The sequence below is a fragment of the Leguminivora glycinivorella genome, chromosome 10 (assembly GCF_023078275.1).
Source record: "Leguminivora glycinivorella isolate SPB_JAAS2020 chromosome 10, LegGlyc_1.1, whole genome shotgun sequence".
NCBI lineage: Eukaryota > Metazoa > Arthropoda > Insecta > Lepidoptera > Tortricidae > Leguminivora > Leguminivora glycinivorella.
Window position 1 is genome coordinate 13,782,888 of NC_062980.1, and position 20,204 is coordinate 13,803,091.

The following is a 20,204-nucleotide window of genomic DNA, read 5'->3' on the forward strand; positions in this document are numbered from 1 at the left end:
ACCGCGAGGAGCGCGTGTGACTGTTGAGTTTTTGAATGATTTGAAGTTTGTGAATGATTTTATTTTGTGTGTATTTGTGTGGGCATGAGGTGTTTGTGTTGCGAGAGTCAAATCAATGAGTGGTACAAATTTTATTAGGGGGCCTCATGTGTGAGAAACTCAACACTCGAATGCTGCGTAACAATGCGAGCCGAAATCGCCTAATCGGAAGTGTCCGACTTGGTATCGACTAATCTATACACGTTGTAACATGAGAAACCAGAAATCAAAACCTGGTTTCTGGTATCTGGTACCCGGTAACCGGTATCCGGTATCCTGTATCCTGTATCCGGTATCCGGTAACCGTTATCCGGTATCCGGTAACCGGTATCCGGTAACCGGTATCCGATAATCGGTAACCGGTATCCGGTAACCGGTATCCGGTAACCGTTAACCGGTGACAGGTCTCCGGTATTCGGTAACCGGTAACCAGTAACCAATGACCGTTAACCGGTATCCGGTAAACGGTGACCGGTAACCGGTAGACCGTAACCGGTATCCGGTAAACGGTAGACAGTAACCGGTAACCAGTATCCGATATACGGTATCCGATATCCGGTTTCCCGTTTCTGGTTTGGTTTTGGTTTTGGTTTTAGTTTTAGTTCTGTTAGTTTAAACAAAAACAAAACTGAAAACGAAAACGGAAACCGAAACGGGAATGGAAACGAAAACCGAAATCGAAACCGAAACCGACACCGAAACCTACACCAAAACCGACACCGAAACCAAGACCAAAACCGAAACCGAAAAAAATATTTAAGTTCCTAGAAGTAAAGAGTGACAGAGATAGCACTATAATCATTTAAGTTCCTGGTAGTAAAGAGTGACAGAGATAGCACTCATGTTAGTCAAACTCGTGGTATGTGCACTTCCCGCACACAGTAAAGAGTGACAGAGATAGCACTATAATCATTTAAGTTCCTGGTAGTAAAGAGTGACAGAGATAGCACTGTAATAATAAAATTTATGTTCCTGGTAGTAAAGAGTGACAGAGATAGCACTATCATAATTAAAGTTCCTGGTAGTAAAGAGTGATAGAGATAGCACTCATGTTAGTCAAACTCGTGGTATGTGCACTTCCCGCACACAGTAAAGAGTGACAGAGATAGCACTATAATAATTTAAGGTCCTGGTAGTAAAGAGTGACAGAGATAGCACTATAACAATTTAAGTTCTTGATAGTAAAGAGTGACAGAGAATAGAGATAGCACTATAATAATTTAAGTTCCGGTAGTAAAGAGTGACAGAGATAGCATTTTTGTTATTTAAATTTCTGTTAGTAAAGAGTGACAGAGATAGCACTATTGTTATTTAAATTTCTGTTAGTAAAGACGTAAAGAGTGACAGAGATATCACTCACGTTGGTCAAAGACGTGGTTTATGGACTACTATTTGGACCCCCCAATGTCACGCTTTTTTAATCCTTTAACATGGATTGTCACATTTAGTATGACGTAATATATGAATGACGCCTAAAGATTGAGAGAGACAGCGATATTGTTCTTCAAATTCGTGGTAGTGAGAACAGGGTGCGTAGCCGAATGGCACAAACGCTCACGAAACGAAACGCTAGTAGATATCTATCTATCTCTATCGCTCTTGCGTATTGGCGCAACAGAGCCAGACTGCGTTTCGTTTTCGTTTCGCGTCGGAGAAATGGCATTCGGCTACGGGGCCTGAACAGAGACAGCACTATGTATCGCGCGGCCGCCGACTACGCAAGTCACCGCGTAATTATAATAACCGTTCGGCTCCTTATTAGATCGTGTACAGTCAACAACACAGCTGGCAAGACAAAGTGCCAAAAATATGTATAGAGTATTTTATTTCCTGTACAAATGTTGGTACTTGGTACATTAAGGTGTGTGTATACATATATTTGGCACTTTATCTGTATTCACAGCTGAGTTGCTGACTGTACCAATAACGATCAACTATGAACTTTTGTGGTTTGTTTTAAATAGTTCTATGCAGACATAGATTAGAATACCTATTCTATCGGTACTTTTTGTATAGGTTAGCCGTTTGCCGGCCGGCAATAAAGGTTGTTTTTTTAACCGACTTCAAAAAAAGTAGGAGGTTCTCAATTCGACTGAATGTTTTTTAGGGTTCCGTAGTCAACTAGGAATCCTTATAGTTTCCCCTGTCTGTCTGTCTGTCCGTCCGTCCGCGAATAATCTCAGTAACCGTAAGCACTAGAAAGCTGAAATTTGGTACCAATGTATCAATCACGCCAACAAAGTGCAAAAATAAAAAATGGAAAAAAATGTTTTATTAGGGTACCCCCCCTACATGTAAAGTGGGGGCTGATTTTTTTTTCATTCCAACCCCAACGTATGATATATTGTTGGATAGGTATTTAAAAATGAATAAGGGTTTACTTTTACTAAGATCGTTTTTAGGGTTCCGTAGTCAACTAGGAACCCTTATAGTTTCGCCATGTCTGTCTGTCCGTCCGTCCGTCTGTCCGTCCGTCCGTCCGTCCGCGGATAATCTCAGTAACCGTTAGCACTAGAAAGCTGAAATTTGGTACCAATATGTATATCAATCACGCCAACAAAGTACAAAAATAAAAAATGGAAATTTATTAGGGTACCCCCTACATGTAAAGTGGGGGCTGATATTTTTTTTCATTCTAACCCCAACATGTGATATATTGTTGGATAGGTATTTAAAAATGAATAAGGGTTTACTAAGATCGTTTTTTGATAATATGTATTAATATTTTCGGAAATAATCGCTCCTAAAGAAAAAAAAAGTGCGTCCCCCCCCCCTCTAACTTTTGAACCATATGTTTAAAAAATATGAAAAAAATCACAAAAGTAGAACTTTATAAAGACTTTCTAGGAAAATTGTTTTGAACTTGATAGGTTCAGTAGTTTTTGAGAAAAATACTGAAAACTACGGAACCCTACACTGAGCGTGGCCCGACACGCTCTTGGCCGGTTTTTGATCATATTAATATTTTCGGAAATAATCGCTCCTAAAGGAAAAAAGAGTGCGTCCCCCCCCCCCCCTCTATATGTTTAACCTTATGTTTAAAAAAATATGAAAAAAGATCAAAAAAGTAGAACTTTATAAAGACTTTCTAGGAAAATTGTTTTGAGAAAAATACGGAAAACTACGGAACCCTACACTGAGCGTGGACCGACACGCTCTTGGCCGGTTTTTTTTTGTATGTATGTTACTCGATATCTCCGAGAATCGTGGACCGATTTTCAAATTATTTTTTAATCGAACGGGTATAACCCCGAGATTGTCCTATTGGCACCAAGTCGGGGTCTGATGATGGGATCTTGGAGAAATCGAGGGAACTCTTCAAATGTTATAGGCACATGTAATGTTTTTAGTGTATTTTTAATAGGTACACCAATATTTACGATTGATGGTAAAAATTTTAATGTCGCTGAGCTGATGATGGAAGGTCAACTCCTCAATGGTTAGGAGTTAAAGGATAATTCTTTCACTACTGTACGTATATAATATCAATAGGAACCACTAAAATCAATAAATAAATACATTTTTCTTTAATATAAAACCGCCTTCAAAAATAAGCGCGTTACATAACACGGAGAAACTAAAACGCAAAAAATAATAAACCTTTGAATTCAGATTTCTTATCGTATTGCAATAATCTAAACATCCAAATTATAAACAAATCAATTATTTTTGGAGTCGGGGCCAGCCTGGGTATGGTTGGGTGGGGCAAACAGGCATGAGGGATAAGAAATCTGAATTCAAAGGTTTATTATTTGCATTTTTATTTGACATTTTATAAACTGTACGAAAAAGATCCGGATATTCATATCCGGAAATCAGCCTGTATAATGACGCATCGAGCCGTGTTTTCACCTCTTGTGTGTAATTTAGATTGCGTCCGCGCCCCGTCCGCGCCTCGTCCTCGCCACGTCCGCGCCACGCCACGTCCGTTGTGTTTATTTTAGACGTAAGACGCGCCCCCAGGCGGCGCGGCGCGCGCCACGCCGCCGCCACGCCGCCTGGGGCGCGTCTTACGTCCTTCCTATACAAAATGTACTGAGGAGACGATTTTTGAATTACACTCAGGTGGCGTGGCGCGGACGTCCGTTGCGCGCCCCGAGACACGCAACGCTCTGGTGTGGCCGGTACCTTACGTCCCTAACCTATTAACCGATCCGCCGCGGTGACGCGGCCGGTGCGCGGCGCGCTCTCCCAGGCCCGCGCCCCGCGCGCTCCCCCCGCCCCGCGACAGCCGCTCTACGACAACTTTGCACCCTTTTAAATTACTGACATTTACAGTTTCTTAAGCGCGACCTTCACAGTATTAATTTTGATAAAATCATGATTATAGTACACAAAAACCTGGTCTTAAGCAAAAAAATCTCAGTTACAATTTATACAGGAGACTGCGAAATTTTCTACCTATTCCGACCAAAATTGCGCTTGCCCAAACTCTCCTTCTCCCAATCTTAGACTATGCTGACGTTTCATATCTTGACCTAACGGAGGACCAACTAAATAAACTTGAGCGCATCCAAAATATTTGCATTCGGTTCATATTTGGGTTACGCAAGTATGACCATGTTTCTCACTTTCGCTCACAGCTCAAGTGGCTCCCTATTCGCTATCGTCGTAACCTTCATATCTTGTCCCTCTTGTATTGCATTTTATTTCTTCCTACAACTCCCCAGTATCTCAAGGCGCGTTTTAGTTACCTTAATTCTGTAAGGTTGTCCCGCAGTCTACTTTTGTACTTTTGTCTGTCCCATCTTCTTCTTCAAAATTTTACAACTCCTCTTTTACTTTCAAAGCTGTTCGACTCTGGAACTCTCTACCTCCGGGCATTAGACGGGCTCAATCTATTTCTGTTTTTAAAAAATGCTTAAAGAACATTATTTATCTCTCCCTTAGTGATCGTATTGCTATTTTTACTCTGTGGTTGGTATGATTGCTGTATATTGTTGGTTTGTTACTATATATCTGTCTTGCTGTATATTACTATTTAAGTATGTTTATGTATATTACTATTTAAGTATGTTTATGTAAGTCTATTTATATTCTCTTATATGTGTATGTTTATTCAATTTGTGTGTTGGAAATTAGAATAAGTATGATTTTTCATTTCGAAGCACCTACTCTTTCTGATTATGTTTTTTATTTCCGCTACCCAAAGGTTGTCTGGTAGAGATCGCTCTTTAGCGATAAGACCGCCTGTTGTCTGCCTCTATTTATAATCATTTGTTTTGTCTCCGCTGTATCTTTTTTCTGTATCTCTTGCTGAGGTGTGCCAATAAAGAGTATTCTATCTATCTATCTATCTATCTATACCTACTGAGAAATTCATGTTTATTTAAGCGTTAAAAATATATGTTTAAGATCGGTGTTAAATGTCTATATATACTTAATACAATGCAAATTGATATATATATCATGGTCACCATTTTTACCTACCTAGATATTCACATTAAATGAAAACGGTAAAAAAAAGTACACAATCAGATTTATTTTCTGTGTAATATCGCTAATAACTGATCGCATCTGAGTGCACCACAAAGTTAATCTAACAAAGTTTTCGGTTAACTATTTTGCTGTTAGCGAAAAGTGGGATAATGTACTTTATCTCATGATTTTTATAAGATATGAACACGATCGTATTTTTTTTATCTATGTACATAATTACTATTTGATGCTTAATAATAATACCCAATAAAATATCAAAAAGGACGAGTTATTGAATTATGTCCAGGGTACCTTACTTTTACTCCACTATAGGAACACGCCTCTTTCATATATTTGATCGCCAGTGTCCGAGATGTGCCCTACGCCTCAGCCTCGAGAAGATTTCGTAAATCAATAGTTCTGTGAAATCTAATCCTGTTCTATGTTACCCTGTTTCAGACGGTGATAAACACAATACTCGAGGGCAGCTCGCTCCCTGAAGTGATGAACAGACCGCGTTTGCATCATCAGCTCATGCCAATGGAAGTGGAGCATGAACACGACTTTAATGCGGTAACTACTTCTTTTACTTGTATCATCCTTCTCAGAATGCGAAATGACGGGTGGAGGGCCGGATCCATTCCCGTGCCGTAATTTGCCCACCACTGGTAGGTACTTTTTCTATTATAAATGGGCTTACTCCTGGCTACAGACTAGCCAAAGGCAATGGCGTGGCCTACGGTGGAGTGAGCTCGCCCAGAAGATGCCTGTTCACTCTTGATTTGAAGGTTGCCGGGTTATATGAGCTCGGAAATATAGCCGCCGGCAAGGAACTCCACTCCTTGGCAGTGCGCATAAGAAAAGAAAAAGCAAAGCGCTTCGTGCGAAGCAAAGAGGATCGAGTATTATAGAGAGTTACTGTCGAAGTAAAATGTGTAATCACAGTGCATAGACTGCCATTGACAATTTGGCCCATATTCTTGGCTTGATTTGATATGTGTTAAAATGTCAAATACTAATATTAGCGCCATCTAGCTGAGCGTACCCCAAAGGTGTAATGCCATCTAAGCCACCGTACCTTTTTCTGTATAGTACTGAGGTACGGTTTTTTCTTAGACTATCTGTCTATAGTTCTATACGGAGTTATATATGTCTTTGGTGCGAAGTAAGGATAGAAACCGACCGACCGTATAGATTATAATTCAGTTCGTTAATTTACCGATGACGTAATCTCTGCTGGCATGTAAAATGTAAATAGGTTTATTGTATTTCATTTAAAACAAACGCAGGGGAGTCTTGTCTGACACGCCGTGGGAGACGGACGCATCCCCCGAGAGCCCAAAGTTGTAAAACCTCGGCCAAAACAAAAGAACCCGCGATAACCCTGCGGGTGGCAAGTGCGACAACTAGCCGACCGCAACCTACACAGATAGAAAATATCTCTTCAACCAAAGAAACCTATTTGAACCAAGAGATATCCAGTTTCCCATATCAGGAAGATTTTAATTACTTGATATAAAACATAAAATGTCTCGATGTTTATTACTTACTTGCACTAACCATTTTATATCTTAACATGATTAGCAAAACAATCTTTTTTTAAAAACTTAATCATTTATTCCAAGAGCGTAAACGTTTTGTTCAGTGATAATTATTACTCAGAAGCAAATCAGCAAGTTCTTAAAAACAAGTATAATATTTCTTGGTTCTAAGCAAGGACCATTTAATACTAGACTGATATAGCCCATACAAAAAAGCGTACCCCTGAAAAAAGCTTAGTTTTTGCTTTAAAACTAGATGGCGTTGTTTCGTAACCCGGGAGTGGAAAAAAACATATTTTCACACATATTTTTACTTGTTTTTATATTATACTATGAATAACTATCAAAAAACTTTATTTTAATATCAAAATATTGGCTCAAAACACAATTTTTACAAATTATATTTTTTGGTCGGCCTCGACGTAGTTGTGATCGCTTCGCTGGCTAAGTTTGTTCGCATGTTGTCTAATTATTGCCAAATAAAATGACTAGATGACGTTGGTGGACTAGGAAAATGTCACATCCGTTTCGTTGTTCATTAATATAATATACTTAGTGATAATAAACCTATATGTTGAGCTCAAATACGTTCAACAAAACGCAATCATTGTGCCAACAGATGTGACATCTGACATCCATGTCACATCACAAATGTCATTGTATGATTTATTGAATATTCATAATATGGATAATAAATATTTTAGAATCGCAGCAGCAATGCGAGTAGAGATACAGAATTAATAACTATATTAATAATTGTATGACCAATGACCTCATACATAAAATTACCAGTTTAGGTGACGAAGGCGAATCCAATTTGTAAATATTAAATGTGCTAAGGAAAAGAATCTTTCCGATTTTCAACGGGACACGGCTGAAGGGGCGAGCTGGTTTCGACTGCGCCCATGCATCTCAATTGTCCAGAAAGTTCATTCGAAGATCATTTTGCTTATAATAATCTGAGTAATCACAGTGAATGGTTTGACAGTATTTCAGCTAACATGTAGAGAGACTTGCTAGCTTCGTCGGTCAGGCTTCGTCTTGGACACAACGCGGATAGTTAGGCCGCCAGGTGTGGCACTTTGGATTACGTATTTATAATAAATTAATGATAGTTTGTATTGTTTTGGTAATATATTTTCTACTCGTATACTACTCGTTTGGTACTCGTATAAACCTAAACTGAGATAATAAATGAATAAAAGGAAATAATTAGTGAAACTCTGACATAAGTAATAATTAATGAGACTAAATGCGTTTTCACATTATCCGATCCGATATCGGATGTAGGACTGATACCCCATACATTACAGGCGCTATCTTGGATTTTTTCCATTTAAATCCTTCCGACATCCGATATCGGATCGGATAATGTGAAAACGGACTAAGACAATAGATACCTTGTTAGTGTTATATACCTATGCCTATGTATATCCCACCAAAAACATTCTGTAAAAAATAGCCGTCTCGATGGAGCTGCTTGTTTATCTCTAAAAAGTAATGAAATCTACATAAAGTTCCATACTGCGATTTCTTTATTATTATAGTTAACTAGCCTTTGCCCGCGGCTTCGCTCGCATTAAATTCGAAAATCTTTCCACAAACTTCCATCCTCCATTCTAAGGAAGTGGGGGATATAAAAAGAGACAAAAAGTAGCCTATGTCACTTTCCATCCCTTCAACTATCTCCACTTAAAAAATCACGTCAATACGTCGCTCCGTTTTGCCGTGAAAGATGGACAAACAAACAGACACACACACTTTCCCATTTATAATATTAGTATGGATGTTGTGTGACTTGGCCGTTGAAGTGTAGCGGTGCTGGCGACAGATTGGTGCAATGGTGTCATGGAGCACCTGGTTATAAACTTCTTTATACCCTTGTGTATAAAGAAGTTTATAAGTTTCATATTCGATGGTCCGAGCTAAGGTTCGTAAAGCCATGAAGCCGAGCTGATAATCATTGTCACTAAACGCCGATCGAAACGCAGTCTGAAGTGGGTGATAGACGTACGATACGAGCAGGTATGCGTACTTATGGCTCGACGACCTTTTTCGATTGTGTGTCACCGTAAGTACGCGTAAAAACCGCTGCGCATAGTAGTCGACCATCCAATGCGTACTTGCTCGTACGCCTATCACCCACTTGACGTCGCGCCAACACTTTATGGAAAAAGCGGGTTTTCGACAACTACCAATAAGATTTTAGACATTCAAAAATCTTCAATAATACTCAACTGTTTCGGTCGCACTCGTTCAAATATAGGATAGGATTGGTATGAGCGAGACGGTCAGGAGATTGATTGTCAACATGATATCTATCATAAACACCGTTCGAAATGGCCTCATTAAAATCTAAATTTTAAATATATTGAAAGTAATATTACTAATCATTGACGTCACGCTCAAAATGAAAGAGATAGAAAATTTGACAGTATGGTACTCTTTTGCATGATTGTCATAATTCAAAATAAGAACGATGGCTTGCGTTGTAAACAGGGACTGAAACATGACACGGGCCCCTAGCGTCATCTATATACTTTTCACTGTATCACTTGTAATGCCGTTGAATTACCGCGTGCGTATTTTAAAAAAAAAACGACATTTTTATTCAAATGACACTCTTAGTGACATCTAGTGACATAGATTTACGGCTGCCAACGGGGTACGGTATTTAGTATGGACTCTGCTGGTCCTTTATAATCGTCCTTGGTTCTAAGTAATAAAATTGTTGTATTAAGAGTTATGACGGTTTTCGGTTAAGAGTTATGCATAATTAAAGTAAAAGTTAATGTTTCTTGGTGTGAAACAATTAGTTACTTACACCAAATATATACATTTTTCATTTTAAAAGTTCTGACGGTATTAGATGAAGATTTACATGTATGAAGTTAGATTTAATGTTTCTTGGGGTGAAACAGTAAGTATCTTAAACCAAATATACTTACTTCTTGGATGTAATTTATCTTATTTCATTTAAAATATATAATTTCTTGAAATGAAATTTTATATTTCTTAGATTGAGTAAATAATGTTTGTAGCGGGGGTGCGCGCGGGGAGAGAAGGGAAAGCCGAAATTACGTGAGAGGTGTGTATTATGTTCAATAACCCGTACGTTACAAGCTTATAACTCAGAACGAAGACGAGTTCCCCAGCCAGTTAGAGAGAGAGAGAGAACTGGAGCGGAAGCACGTTTAGGATAGTCCTCAATAATAGCGCGTAGTTCCCAGAGGGAAGCAGGGGGCTTATTATGTCGGAATTTGTATTCCTATGATTCGATACATATCAAGTTCCAACCGGCGAGCCTAACCAAATCGGGAAAAATCTTAACACCGCGATGTACGAATTCTATGGGCTGGGGTCAGCGCCATCTAGCGGGTTTTTTGGTAACTAAACCGGTGTCGCCGCTCGGCGCGCGAACTAAATCTTGAAGCAAAACTTTATTATTTTTCGATCTAAACGTGTTGATTCTCAAATGGAACTTGTAGGCATTAAATCAAGAATTTGTGATATGAAGCCAAGAATGTAATAAATCTTGACCTAAGTCCGTGTTGATTTTTTATTTAAAACCTGCTCGAATTATGAATGAAGTCTATAAGCATCAAACCAAGAATTATTATAATCAAGCCAAGATTGTTCTAAATCTTGAAGTAAAACCTTGATATTTTTTTATTTGAACTTGTTGATTCTCAAATGGAGCTTGTAGGCATTAAATCAAGAATTTGTGACACAAAGCCAAGAACTTAATAAATCTTGACATAAATCTGTGTTTATTTTTGTTTTAAGTTATTCTGGAACTTTGAATGGAGTTGCAAAGCATCAAATCAAGAACTATTAAAATCAAGCCAAGATTGAACTAAATCTTGACGTAAAACCGTGTATTTTTTTTATTTAAACTTTTATGTCTTGACTGTAGAACGTAAAAGTTAAATTAAGAAATTATGATTTCCTATTAAAAACGCAGAATTCTTGTAGTTAAATTGTGGTGAATCTTCTTTTAACAGGTTTTTATTTTTGCTTTGATAAAGGTTACTTGAACCAAAGACCTATATAGCTTCTAGACGTACAAGGTCTAAGAAAAAAACGTACCCCGGTTAAAAGCTACGCTCAACCAGAGGGCGCCACACCCTTTGGGGTGCGCTCACCTAGATGGCGACTCTGATTGAGACTTAAAACATGTCAGTTTAAGGCCATGGGTTTGACCTAAATTTTTAGGTTACATACCGTGCTAAAAGTTATAACCCCGTGTCAATAGATGGCAGTAAATTGTATAAATGCACAACTCTGTCGTGGTAATTATTAAAATGTCGATAGATGGCAATTAAATCAATCAGTATATTATAGGTATATAACCTGTTTCTTATCGTGGTCTTTAAAAAGTATGAAAACAGAAAAAGGTTAGCGATATAATTAGAATTGTTTGAGTGGTGAGAGTAAGTGCGTTTTTACATTATCCGATCCGATATCGGATGTAGGAAGGTTTTCGAAGAAAAAAAATATCAAAGATGGCGGCGTAAATATATGGGATATTGGTCCGACATCCAATATTGAAACGGATAATGTGAAAACGCACTAAGACAAGGGACAAACTATCAGAGCTCTACTTAAATGAGCTGTTTTTTTAACGTTTATAAATTTAACTACCGATAATTTTTTTGAAGATAGGCAAATAATATATTTTTCTGATAGCACGTTATAACGATCACGAAAAGGTGGCTCTTTTATTATTATTTCGTATCATTTATTTATTATCTTATTACATGACCGAAATGACCTTTGCGAAATTTAATAGCAGATGAGGTGACCAATGCCTTTGCGTGTGCTCAATATATGAAATTAGAAAAAAAAGCGATGTCAATTGTCAGTGTCACTTAGAGCTAAGTATCACCACATCACTGACAGCTTTGTCACTAGTGTTTTTTTTTTCTTACAATTCAACACGAGCAAAGGCATTCACGTATTTTCACCTCAACTGCTATTACATTTTATTTCAGTTACTTAAAAAAGATAATAAATAAATAATACGAAATATAAGAGCAACCTTTGCGTAATCGTTATAACGTATTATATCAGAAATAAATATTATTTGCCTATCTTCAAAAATCTTTAGGTTTAGCCAATGAGGAGGCACACTCAAAGGTTATGACAGATAGCGCCACCCTATTAGTCCGAAAATAATAGAATAATCCTTAGTCTATGTCTGTCTCTGTCTACCATACCACCATAGTACCATACGAGAGAGCGATAAGACGATATATTATGTTTTTTCTCTCTTACACATATGAATGACAGTGACATGCCTACACTTGCACAGGCGCCGCCTGGCGGGATAAAATATCAGTGTGCCTCCTCATTATGTTCCATAACACCTATTTCGTTTTGATACCTGCATTTTTTTGAATACTTACAAAAAATCTTGCACTATTCAATTAATTTACTTTACCTTATAATTTTATTACCGTCGTCCTCACTCTCCACGCTTAGAGAACGTGCAAGTTTCATTCATGAAAAAAAACCGACAAACAACAACAAACACATTCCACACGTTCGTGTTTGTTGCTTGTGTTCGCTGTTTGTTGAAAATGAGGGCCTTTATTTTATTGTATTTATTACCTACCCACTCGTAGACTTCTCTCTTCAAAAATTAACGTCACGTTTGAGGAAGGAAAGAATCACATCCAAACATGCATGGATATTAAACGTTGGCAAAAAAAGTTATATTAAAATGTGGCGACATCATAGTGTCGTCCATTTCAAATCAGTAGTAAGAAAACGGGACGACACCGATGTTGCCATTTTTCAATTTCTACTCTTGCTGGCTGTTGACTTAACTGCGTTGGTAGAGTCAGTCCAAGTTAGCAACGATTTTGATAGCCTCGCCGATGAAAATGATATTTAAACATCAAAATGCGATTCAATTCCTTAAATTGCAGAGGCAGAGCGAACAAAATAATTATATAGGTACTCATTTGGCCCACACTATCAAAGTCGCCAATTGCCACTACCGATATTTTATTTAGGAGTATTTGGGAGAGTAAACTTGTTTGCTGCCAACAAACTGTACCTAATGCAATTTGACAAATTAAGAACCTAAATGAAACTTATTGTAATCTTTACTTTTTTAATCAATAGATAATAAGATAATTGACCATTATAGCAACACGAATTAGTTTATTTCTGCCACACCGGACTGTAGCTCCGGTTAGGAAACTAGACTATAATAACTTTGAAGTCGACACTGCTCCTGCATTTTGACACAAAGTTTGACGGCTTGAAAAAACACGTCTATGGTTCACATGTTTGTTCCTGGGTTGTTAAGTAAATAAGTATGGAATTAAACACTTTATTGTACCACCAAAATGAAACAGACAACAACAGAACAATTATATAAAGCGTAGCTAACATAGTACATTCCTACTATCTAAATAAGTTGATCACAATTTACAATGTAATGTCCTTCATAGGTACGTTGAAATCCAAAAACACAATACGTATTTGGGAAATTAACTATAGACTTATCGTGGCATATTTAATGTAGGGTTTTGAAGAACTTTGCACGACCTTGTAAATGACAAATAACAGGTGCCGTAGCCGAATGGCATTTCTGTAACGCGAAATGAAAACGAAACGCCGCGAAAGGTTGTCTGGCTCTGTCGCGCCAATACGTAAGAACGATAGAGATAGCTACCATAGAAACTAAGACTAAAAATTAACCTGCACTTTTTTGACAAGATAATCCATGATGTCCCAGTTGGTCCACGTTCCACGTCTGTGCCACAAGAGCATACTTATACATATGTATGGCACACACTCAGAGCAAAAAATTATTTTTCTTGAATCTGTGGGCATACCCATCCAAACTCCGAGTCGCAAGCCAGTCGCCAGTATAAGGGAGGTCGAATCCAAGAAAATACCAGTATTGGGTGCGAGATGGGCATGTAGCCAGTAACCGTCTTCCCGGGCTCCAACCTCCAAAAACCTCGCGAGTCGCGTGTTCTGGAGCTGTAAAGTTGTTCAGAAGAGTATTGTAAGATAAATCACAGTAAACATTATCCCAACAACTTTTTGACTTTAGATTGTCTGGAATTGTCCAGGGTAAATCACAATAAACATTATCCCAACAACTTTTTGATTTTAGATTGTCTGGAATTGTCCAGGATAAATCACAATAAACATTATCCCAACAACTTTTTGACTTTAGATTGTCTGGAATTGTCCAGGGTAAATCACAATAAACATTATCCCAACCACTTTTTGATTTTAGATTGTCAGGAATTGTCCAGGGTAAATCACAATGAACATTATCCCAACCACTTTTTGACTTTAGATTGTCTGGAATTGTCCAGGGTAAATCACAATAAACATTATCCCAACCACTTTTTGATTTTAGATTGTCAGGAATTGTCCAGGGTAAATCACAATAAACATTATCCCAACAACTTTTTGATTTTAGATTGTCAGGAATTGTCCAGGGTAAATCACAATAAACATTATCCCAACCACTTTTTGACTTTAGATTGTCTGGAATTGTCCAGGGTAAATCACAATAAACATTATCCCAACCACTTTTTGACTTTAGATTGTCTGGAATTGTCCAGGGTAAATCACAATAAACATTATCCCAACCACTTTTTGATTTTAGATTGTCAGGAATTGTCCAGGGTAAATCACAATAAACATTATCCCAACAACTTTTTGATTTTAGATTGTCAGGAATTGTCCAGGGTAAATCACAATAAACATTATCCCAACAACTTTTTGATTTTAGATTGTCAGGAATTGTCCAGGGTAAATCACAATGAACATTATCCCAACAACTTTTTGATTTTAGATTGTCAGGAATTGTCCAGGGTAAATCACAATAAACATTATCCCAACAACTTTTTGATTTTAGATTGTCAGGAATTGTCCAGGGTAAATCACAATGAACATTATCCCAACAACTTTTTGATTTTAGATTGTCAGGAATTGTCCAGGGTAAATCACAATAAACATTATCCCAACAACTTTTTGACTTTAGATTGTGGACCAAGAAGGCGGCACATCTCGTTTCCTTTGGCTATTTGGAGAGGATGGAAATGAGCAGCACATATAAATCTATGGCTCAATTCCTTTTTTGTTAGGGAGTGCAGGGCGGAATTTCCTAAAAACAAAAATATGATCAATAAATAAGAATAAATAATGAATGGTTGGAACTTATGGAGAGACTTTCTTATCTCTAATTACCAACAATATTTTTTCAAGATTCGGCAGTTTTGCCGTCTCCGTTTGCAGCATTTTCACGCGATTAATAAAAAATAAAAATAAAATGATATAACATCAGGCCGCCCCGTCGCACTATTTGTAAGTGTGATAGGGACGGCCTAATGTTTTACCGTTAATCGCGCGACCATGCTATCGGTGCGAGTAACACTTTTAACATGGTCACATCAAGGCACTTCATCCACACACACACACATGCACACGCACACGCACACGCACACGCACACACACACACACACACACACACACACACACACACACACACACACACACACACACACACACACACACACACACACACACACACACACACACACACACACACACACACACACACACACACACACACACACACACACACACACACACACACACACACACACACACACACACACACACACACACACACACACACACACGCATTTATGTTTTTGATGGGATGTATACTCACATAAACACACACTTCACCTTGAAAGACTGACAAACAATCAGACACAACACTTTCACATTTATAATATTAGTATGGATTTAACAGACACTTTTTAAGGTTCCGTAGTCAACTAGGAACGCTTATAGTTTCGCCATGTCTGTCTATACGTCCGTCCGTCCGCGGATAATCTTAGTGACCGTTAACACTAGAAAGCTGAAATTTGGTACCAATATGTAAATCAATCACGCTGACAAAGGGCATAAGCTTGTATAAATATATAATCAAATAATTATATATAAGACAAGCTTATGCCCGCGGCTTCGTTCGCGTTATAGAGATAAAATAATTTTTAAGAAAAAAAAACCGTCGCCTTTCGGGTTCTGGTGAAAGCTACTTGCGAATGTTGGATTATGTAGAAATGTGTAGGTATTTTTTAAAACTGCTTTGAATGCTTATAATTATTAGATGGCAACACAAATGAATATACGTATAACGTTAAGGTTTGAGGAGTTTCCTCAATTCCTCATGAATCCGATTATAAGAAATTGAAGCTTGACAAACTTTGACTTGAAAACTCAATATGCTTAACAAACATAACTAAATAAATGTCACTGTTCTGAACTTAAAGACATGCTTTGCTTACAAAAATACCAAAGTCACTATGAGTGTGCCGTTCAGATTTTAGGAGTTCGGTTCTGACCATCATCAGCAGTTCTACTGCACCAAATATCGCTGTTCTGGACGTAAGTGCATGCTGTTCTTATAAAAATACCAAAGTCACTATGAGTGTGCCGTTCAGATTTGAGGAGTTCTGTTCTGACCATCATCAGCAGTTCCACTGCACCAAATGTCACTGTTCTGGACGTAAGTGCATGCTGTTCTTATAAAAATACCAAAGTCACTATGAGTGTGCCGTTCAGATTTGAGGAGTTCTGTTCTGACCATCATCAGCAGTTCCACTGCACCAAATGTCACTGTTCTGGACGTAAGTGCATGCTGTTCTTATAAAAATACCAAAGTCACTATGAGTGTGCCGTTCAGATTTGAGGAGTTCTGTTCTGACCATCATCAGCAGTTCCACTGCACCAAATGTCACTGTTCTGGACGTAAGTGCATGATGTTCTTACAAAAATACCAAAGTCACTATAAGCGTGCCGTTCAGATTTGAGGAGTTCGGTTCTGACCATCATCAGCAGTCCCATTGCACCAAATGTCACTGTTCTGGACGAAAGTGCATGCTGTTCTTATAAAAATACCAAAGTCACTTTAAGTGTGCAGTTCAGATTTGAGTTCGGTTCAAACCATCATCAGCAGTTCCACTGCACCAAATGTCACTGTTCTGGACGTAAGTGCATGCTGTTCTTATAAAAATACCAAAGTCACTTTAAGTGTGCAGTTCAGATTTGAGTTCGGTTCAAACCATCATCAGCAGTTCCACTGCACCAAATGTCACTGTTCTGGACGAAAGTGCATGCTGTTCTTATAAAAATACCAAAGTCACTATAAGTGCACTGCTTTACCTGTATTAGTGAGACAAATAAGACCTCTATAACTGAGATAAGCTTTTTCGACTGCACAGTCACATTTACCTCTACTAGTGAGACAGAGTGTATTTTTATATAGTCTCAGTAATAGAGGTATCTATTAATGAGACTATATTTGAAAAATTACATTCACTTCATTGTTTGTTTAGAATGGTATAGGAATTTACCTCTGTATTTGAGACACAGTCAATCCATGACCTTTGTAACTTTTTACTTTTTAAATTAATTGTTTGTCATTAATTGTACATATATGTAGGTATAAAGAGGTAAGGTAACTTATGATCGAAAGTTTATTTTATATGCCGGTGTATGAAGCATTTTGTCCAGCACTGTAGTCATTGTGAATTGATGTGTAAGGGTCTCCCCAAACCTATCGACGCGAAATATGCTCTAGCCGACCAAAAATCGCTCGTTAGTTCATCTTCATAGATGCTTTCGCGACATCGATTTTTAGTCGGTGAAAGCCATGAAATCGGCTTTGCCAATAGGTTTGAGGAAACCCTATCCAATAAATAAACCCTTTGTAATTTGACGATCCATTCCAGGAGATTTATTAGAAATGGTATGGAATTGTAATTATTTACCTACTTTTAAGAACTATGCACAGTGAGCTGCAGAAGTGGATGGCGAATTTATAATATTTCCATGCAATTTTGCAGGTCACTGTACGATTTAACACATACAACATAGCGTAGGTACTATACTTGACGATCATAATATGAATTCCTTAAACGATCGTAGATTGTCATGCAAAATTTATTTTAGTTTCCGTATACAACATAATGTAGTATTGCTTATGAATAAATAATTTACAGTCTAATTATCATAGGAGGTAGGGCTGGTAGGGCATAGCGAGTGATATTCCGCTTTGTGTGTTAGGGCACAGCACAGCGGATATCGTCTCGCTCGAATCTAGAGCAGAGCCCAACTGGGGTAGTACCTCCGCCTTACAGAAGTCCGCAGCCAAATAGCACTAGACCCTACTCATAGTGCCTGCCGGTGAGTAAGGCTGCCAGAGCTCAACGAGGGTGCGGTGTGCTGGATGACGGGAGGACTTACGGAACTAACTTGTTCCGTCTATTGTCCTTTGAGTCGTCGGCAACCCGAACCCTCCTTGGAACTTATACACTCCTTTTTGCTGTGTACCTACTTAACACAGCAAAAGGGAATGTACAAGTTTCTAATGGGGTGGCAACGCGCATGTGACAAGAATGTACTTGAGTTGCAGGCGTCCATAGGTTATGCCGCTTTCCATCAGGCGGACCGTACGCTTGTTTGCCACCGACGTAGTATAAAAAAAATTGTATTATGAAATAAATGAATCTTGTCTAAATGTGCCTAAGATGTTAAAAAAAACCGGCCAAGAGCGTGTCGGGCCACGCTCAGTGTAGGGTTCCGTAGTTTTCCGTATTTTTCTCAAAAACTAATGAACCTATCAAGTTCAAAACAATTTTCCTAGAAAGTCTTTATAATGTTTTACTTTAGTGATTTTTTTCATATTTTTTTAACTTATGGTTCAAAAGTTAGATGACGCACTTTTTTTTCCTTTAGGAGCGATTATTTCCGAAAATATTAATATTTTTAAAAAACGATCTTAGTAAACTCTTATTCATTTTTAAATACCTATCCAACGATATATCACACGTTGGGGTTGGAATGAAAAAAAAACAGCCCCCACTTTACGTGTAGGGGAGGGGGGTACCCTAATAAAACATTTTTTTCCATTTTTTATTTTTGCACTTTGTTGGCGTGATTGATATACATATTAGTACCAAATTTCTGCTTTCTAGTGCTAATGGTTATTGAGATTATCCGCGGACGGACGGACGGACGGACGGACGGACGGACAGACGGACAGACAAACATGGCGAAACTATAAGGGTTCCTAGTTGACTACGGAACCCTAAAAACGGCCAAGTGCGAGTTGTACTCACGTTGCAAGGGTTCCGTACACTACAAGAAGGGCTTCCCCCTTCGAGTCCCAAGCATCTATATGTACCTATTTACTTATATTTTACTGACATCATATGATGTCGCTGGGACTCGAATGGTTAAAAAATTATTTAAAAACATATTTTTGAAACTTAGTATCTCGCTCACGCTCTTTCATTTGATATGTAACACAATAGGTACGTATACTTCAAAAAACTTCAGTTTTTAATTTTCACTTTTAAATTACATGTCCATCTTTGGCTCACAGGTTAACATACCTGTGCCAAAATTTCAAGTTGATCGGTTGAGTAGTTTTGGAGAAAATTAGCTGTTACAGACGGACAGACAGACGCACGAGTGATCCTATAAGGGTTCCGTTTTTCCTTTATGAGGTACGGAACCCTAAAAACTGAGTTATTGAATTATGGAATAGTTTCTTATTAGATATTCACGTAATCATTTGTGTACCTACACAAACACTGAAACTAAACATTGTACCCGTTTGAAATTATGAAATTTCCAGAATTAAGTGTACTATAATTATTTGAATTAGAAGAAACGTAACTTATTGCTGGATATAACTTTCCTCAGATGTTAATTTAATATTATAGTTCAACTTAAAACATCGAAATGCTGGGCGTCCTAGCCGTGTCATTCAAATTTAAAAACATGGTTCTTCAGCACTCGCTCGCTTGATAAAATGTTAAAAATAACACCGGTACCTGCCCCTAATGTATCACGTCTAATGACTCGAGACAGGAAGTGCTTCGGGTTTCATGCTCAACCATTTAAGTATTTGCTTACCAACTTAATCTTTTTTTTTATGAAGCTGTAGGTACCTGAATTTTCCACCCATAACGCCAACCTATCTTCTTCGTTAACCGGGAATCGGAACACTAAAATTTCTCCGGATAGATTTTTGCAGTTCACGTATGCACATGTACACGGCATTTTTACAATTTATGTCAAGTTGAAAACCAGAATGACAATTATTGTCACTGTGTCAAATTGAACAAAACTTATTTAATCTATGAAATC

General features: G+C 38.0%; 1 protein-coding gene across 2 annotated transcripts in view; it reads left to right on the forward strand.

Moving 5' to 3' along the window:
• Positions 1-20,204, forward strand: part of LOC125230142 (glutathione hydrolase 1 proenzyme-like) — a 61,471-nt gene that overhangs the window by 26,289 nt on the left and 14,978 nt on the right. For both annotated transcript variants that reach the window (XM_048135174.1, XM_048135173.1), the window contains exon 9: positions 5,917-6,030. In XM_048135174.1, coding sequence (XP_047991131.1) covers positions 5,917-6,030 — 114 coding nt within the window. The remainder of the gene's footprint in view (positions 1-5,916; positions 6,031-20,204) is intronic.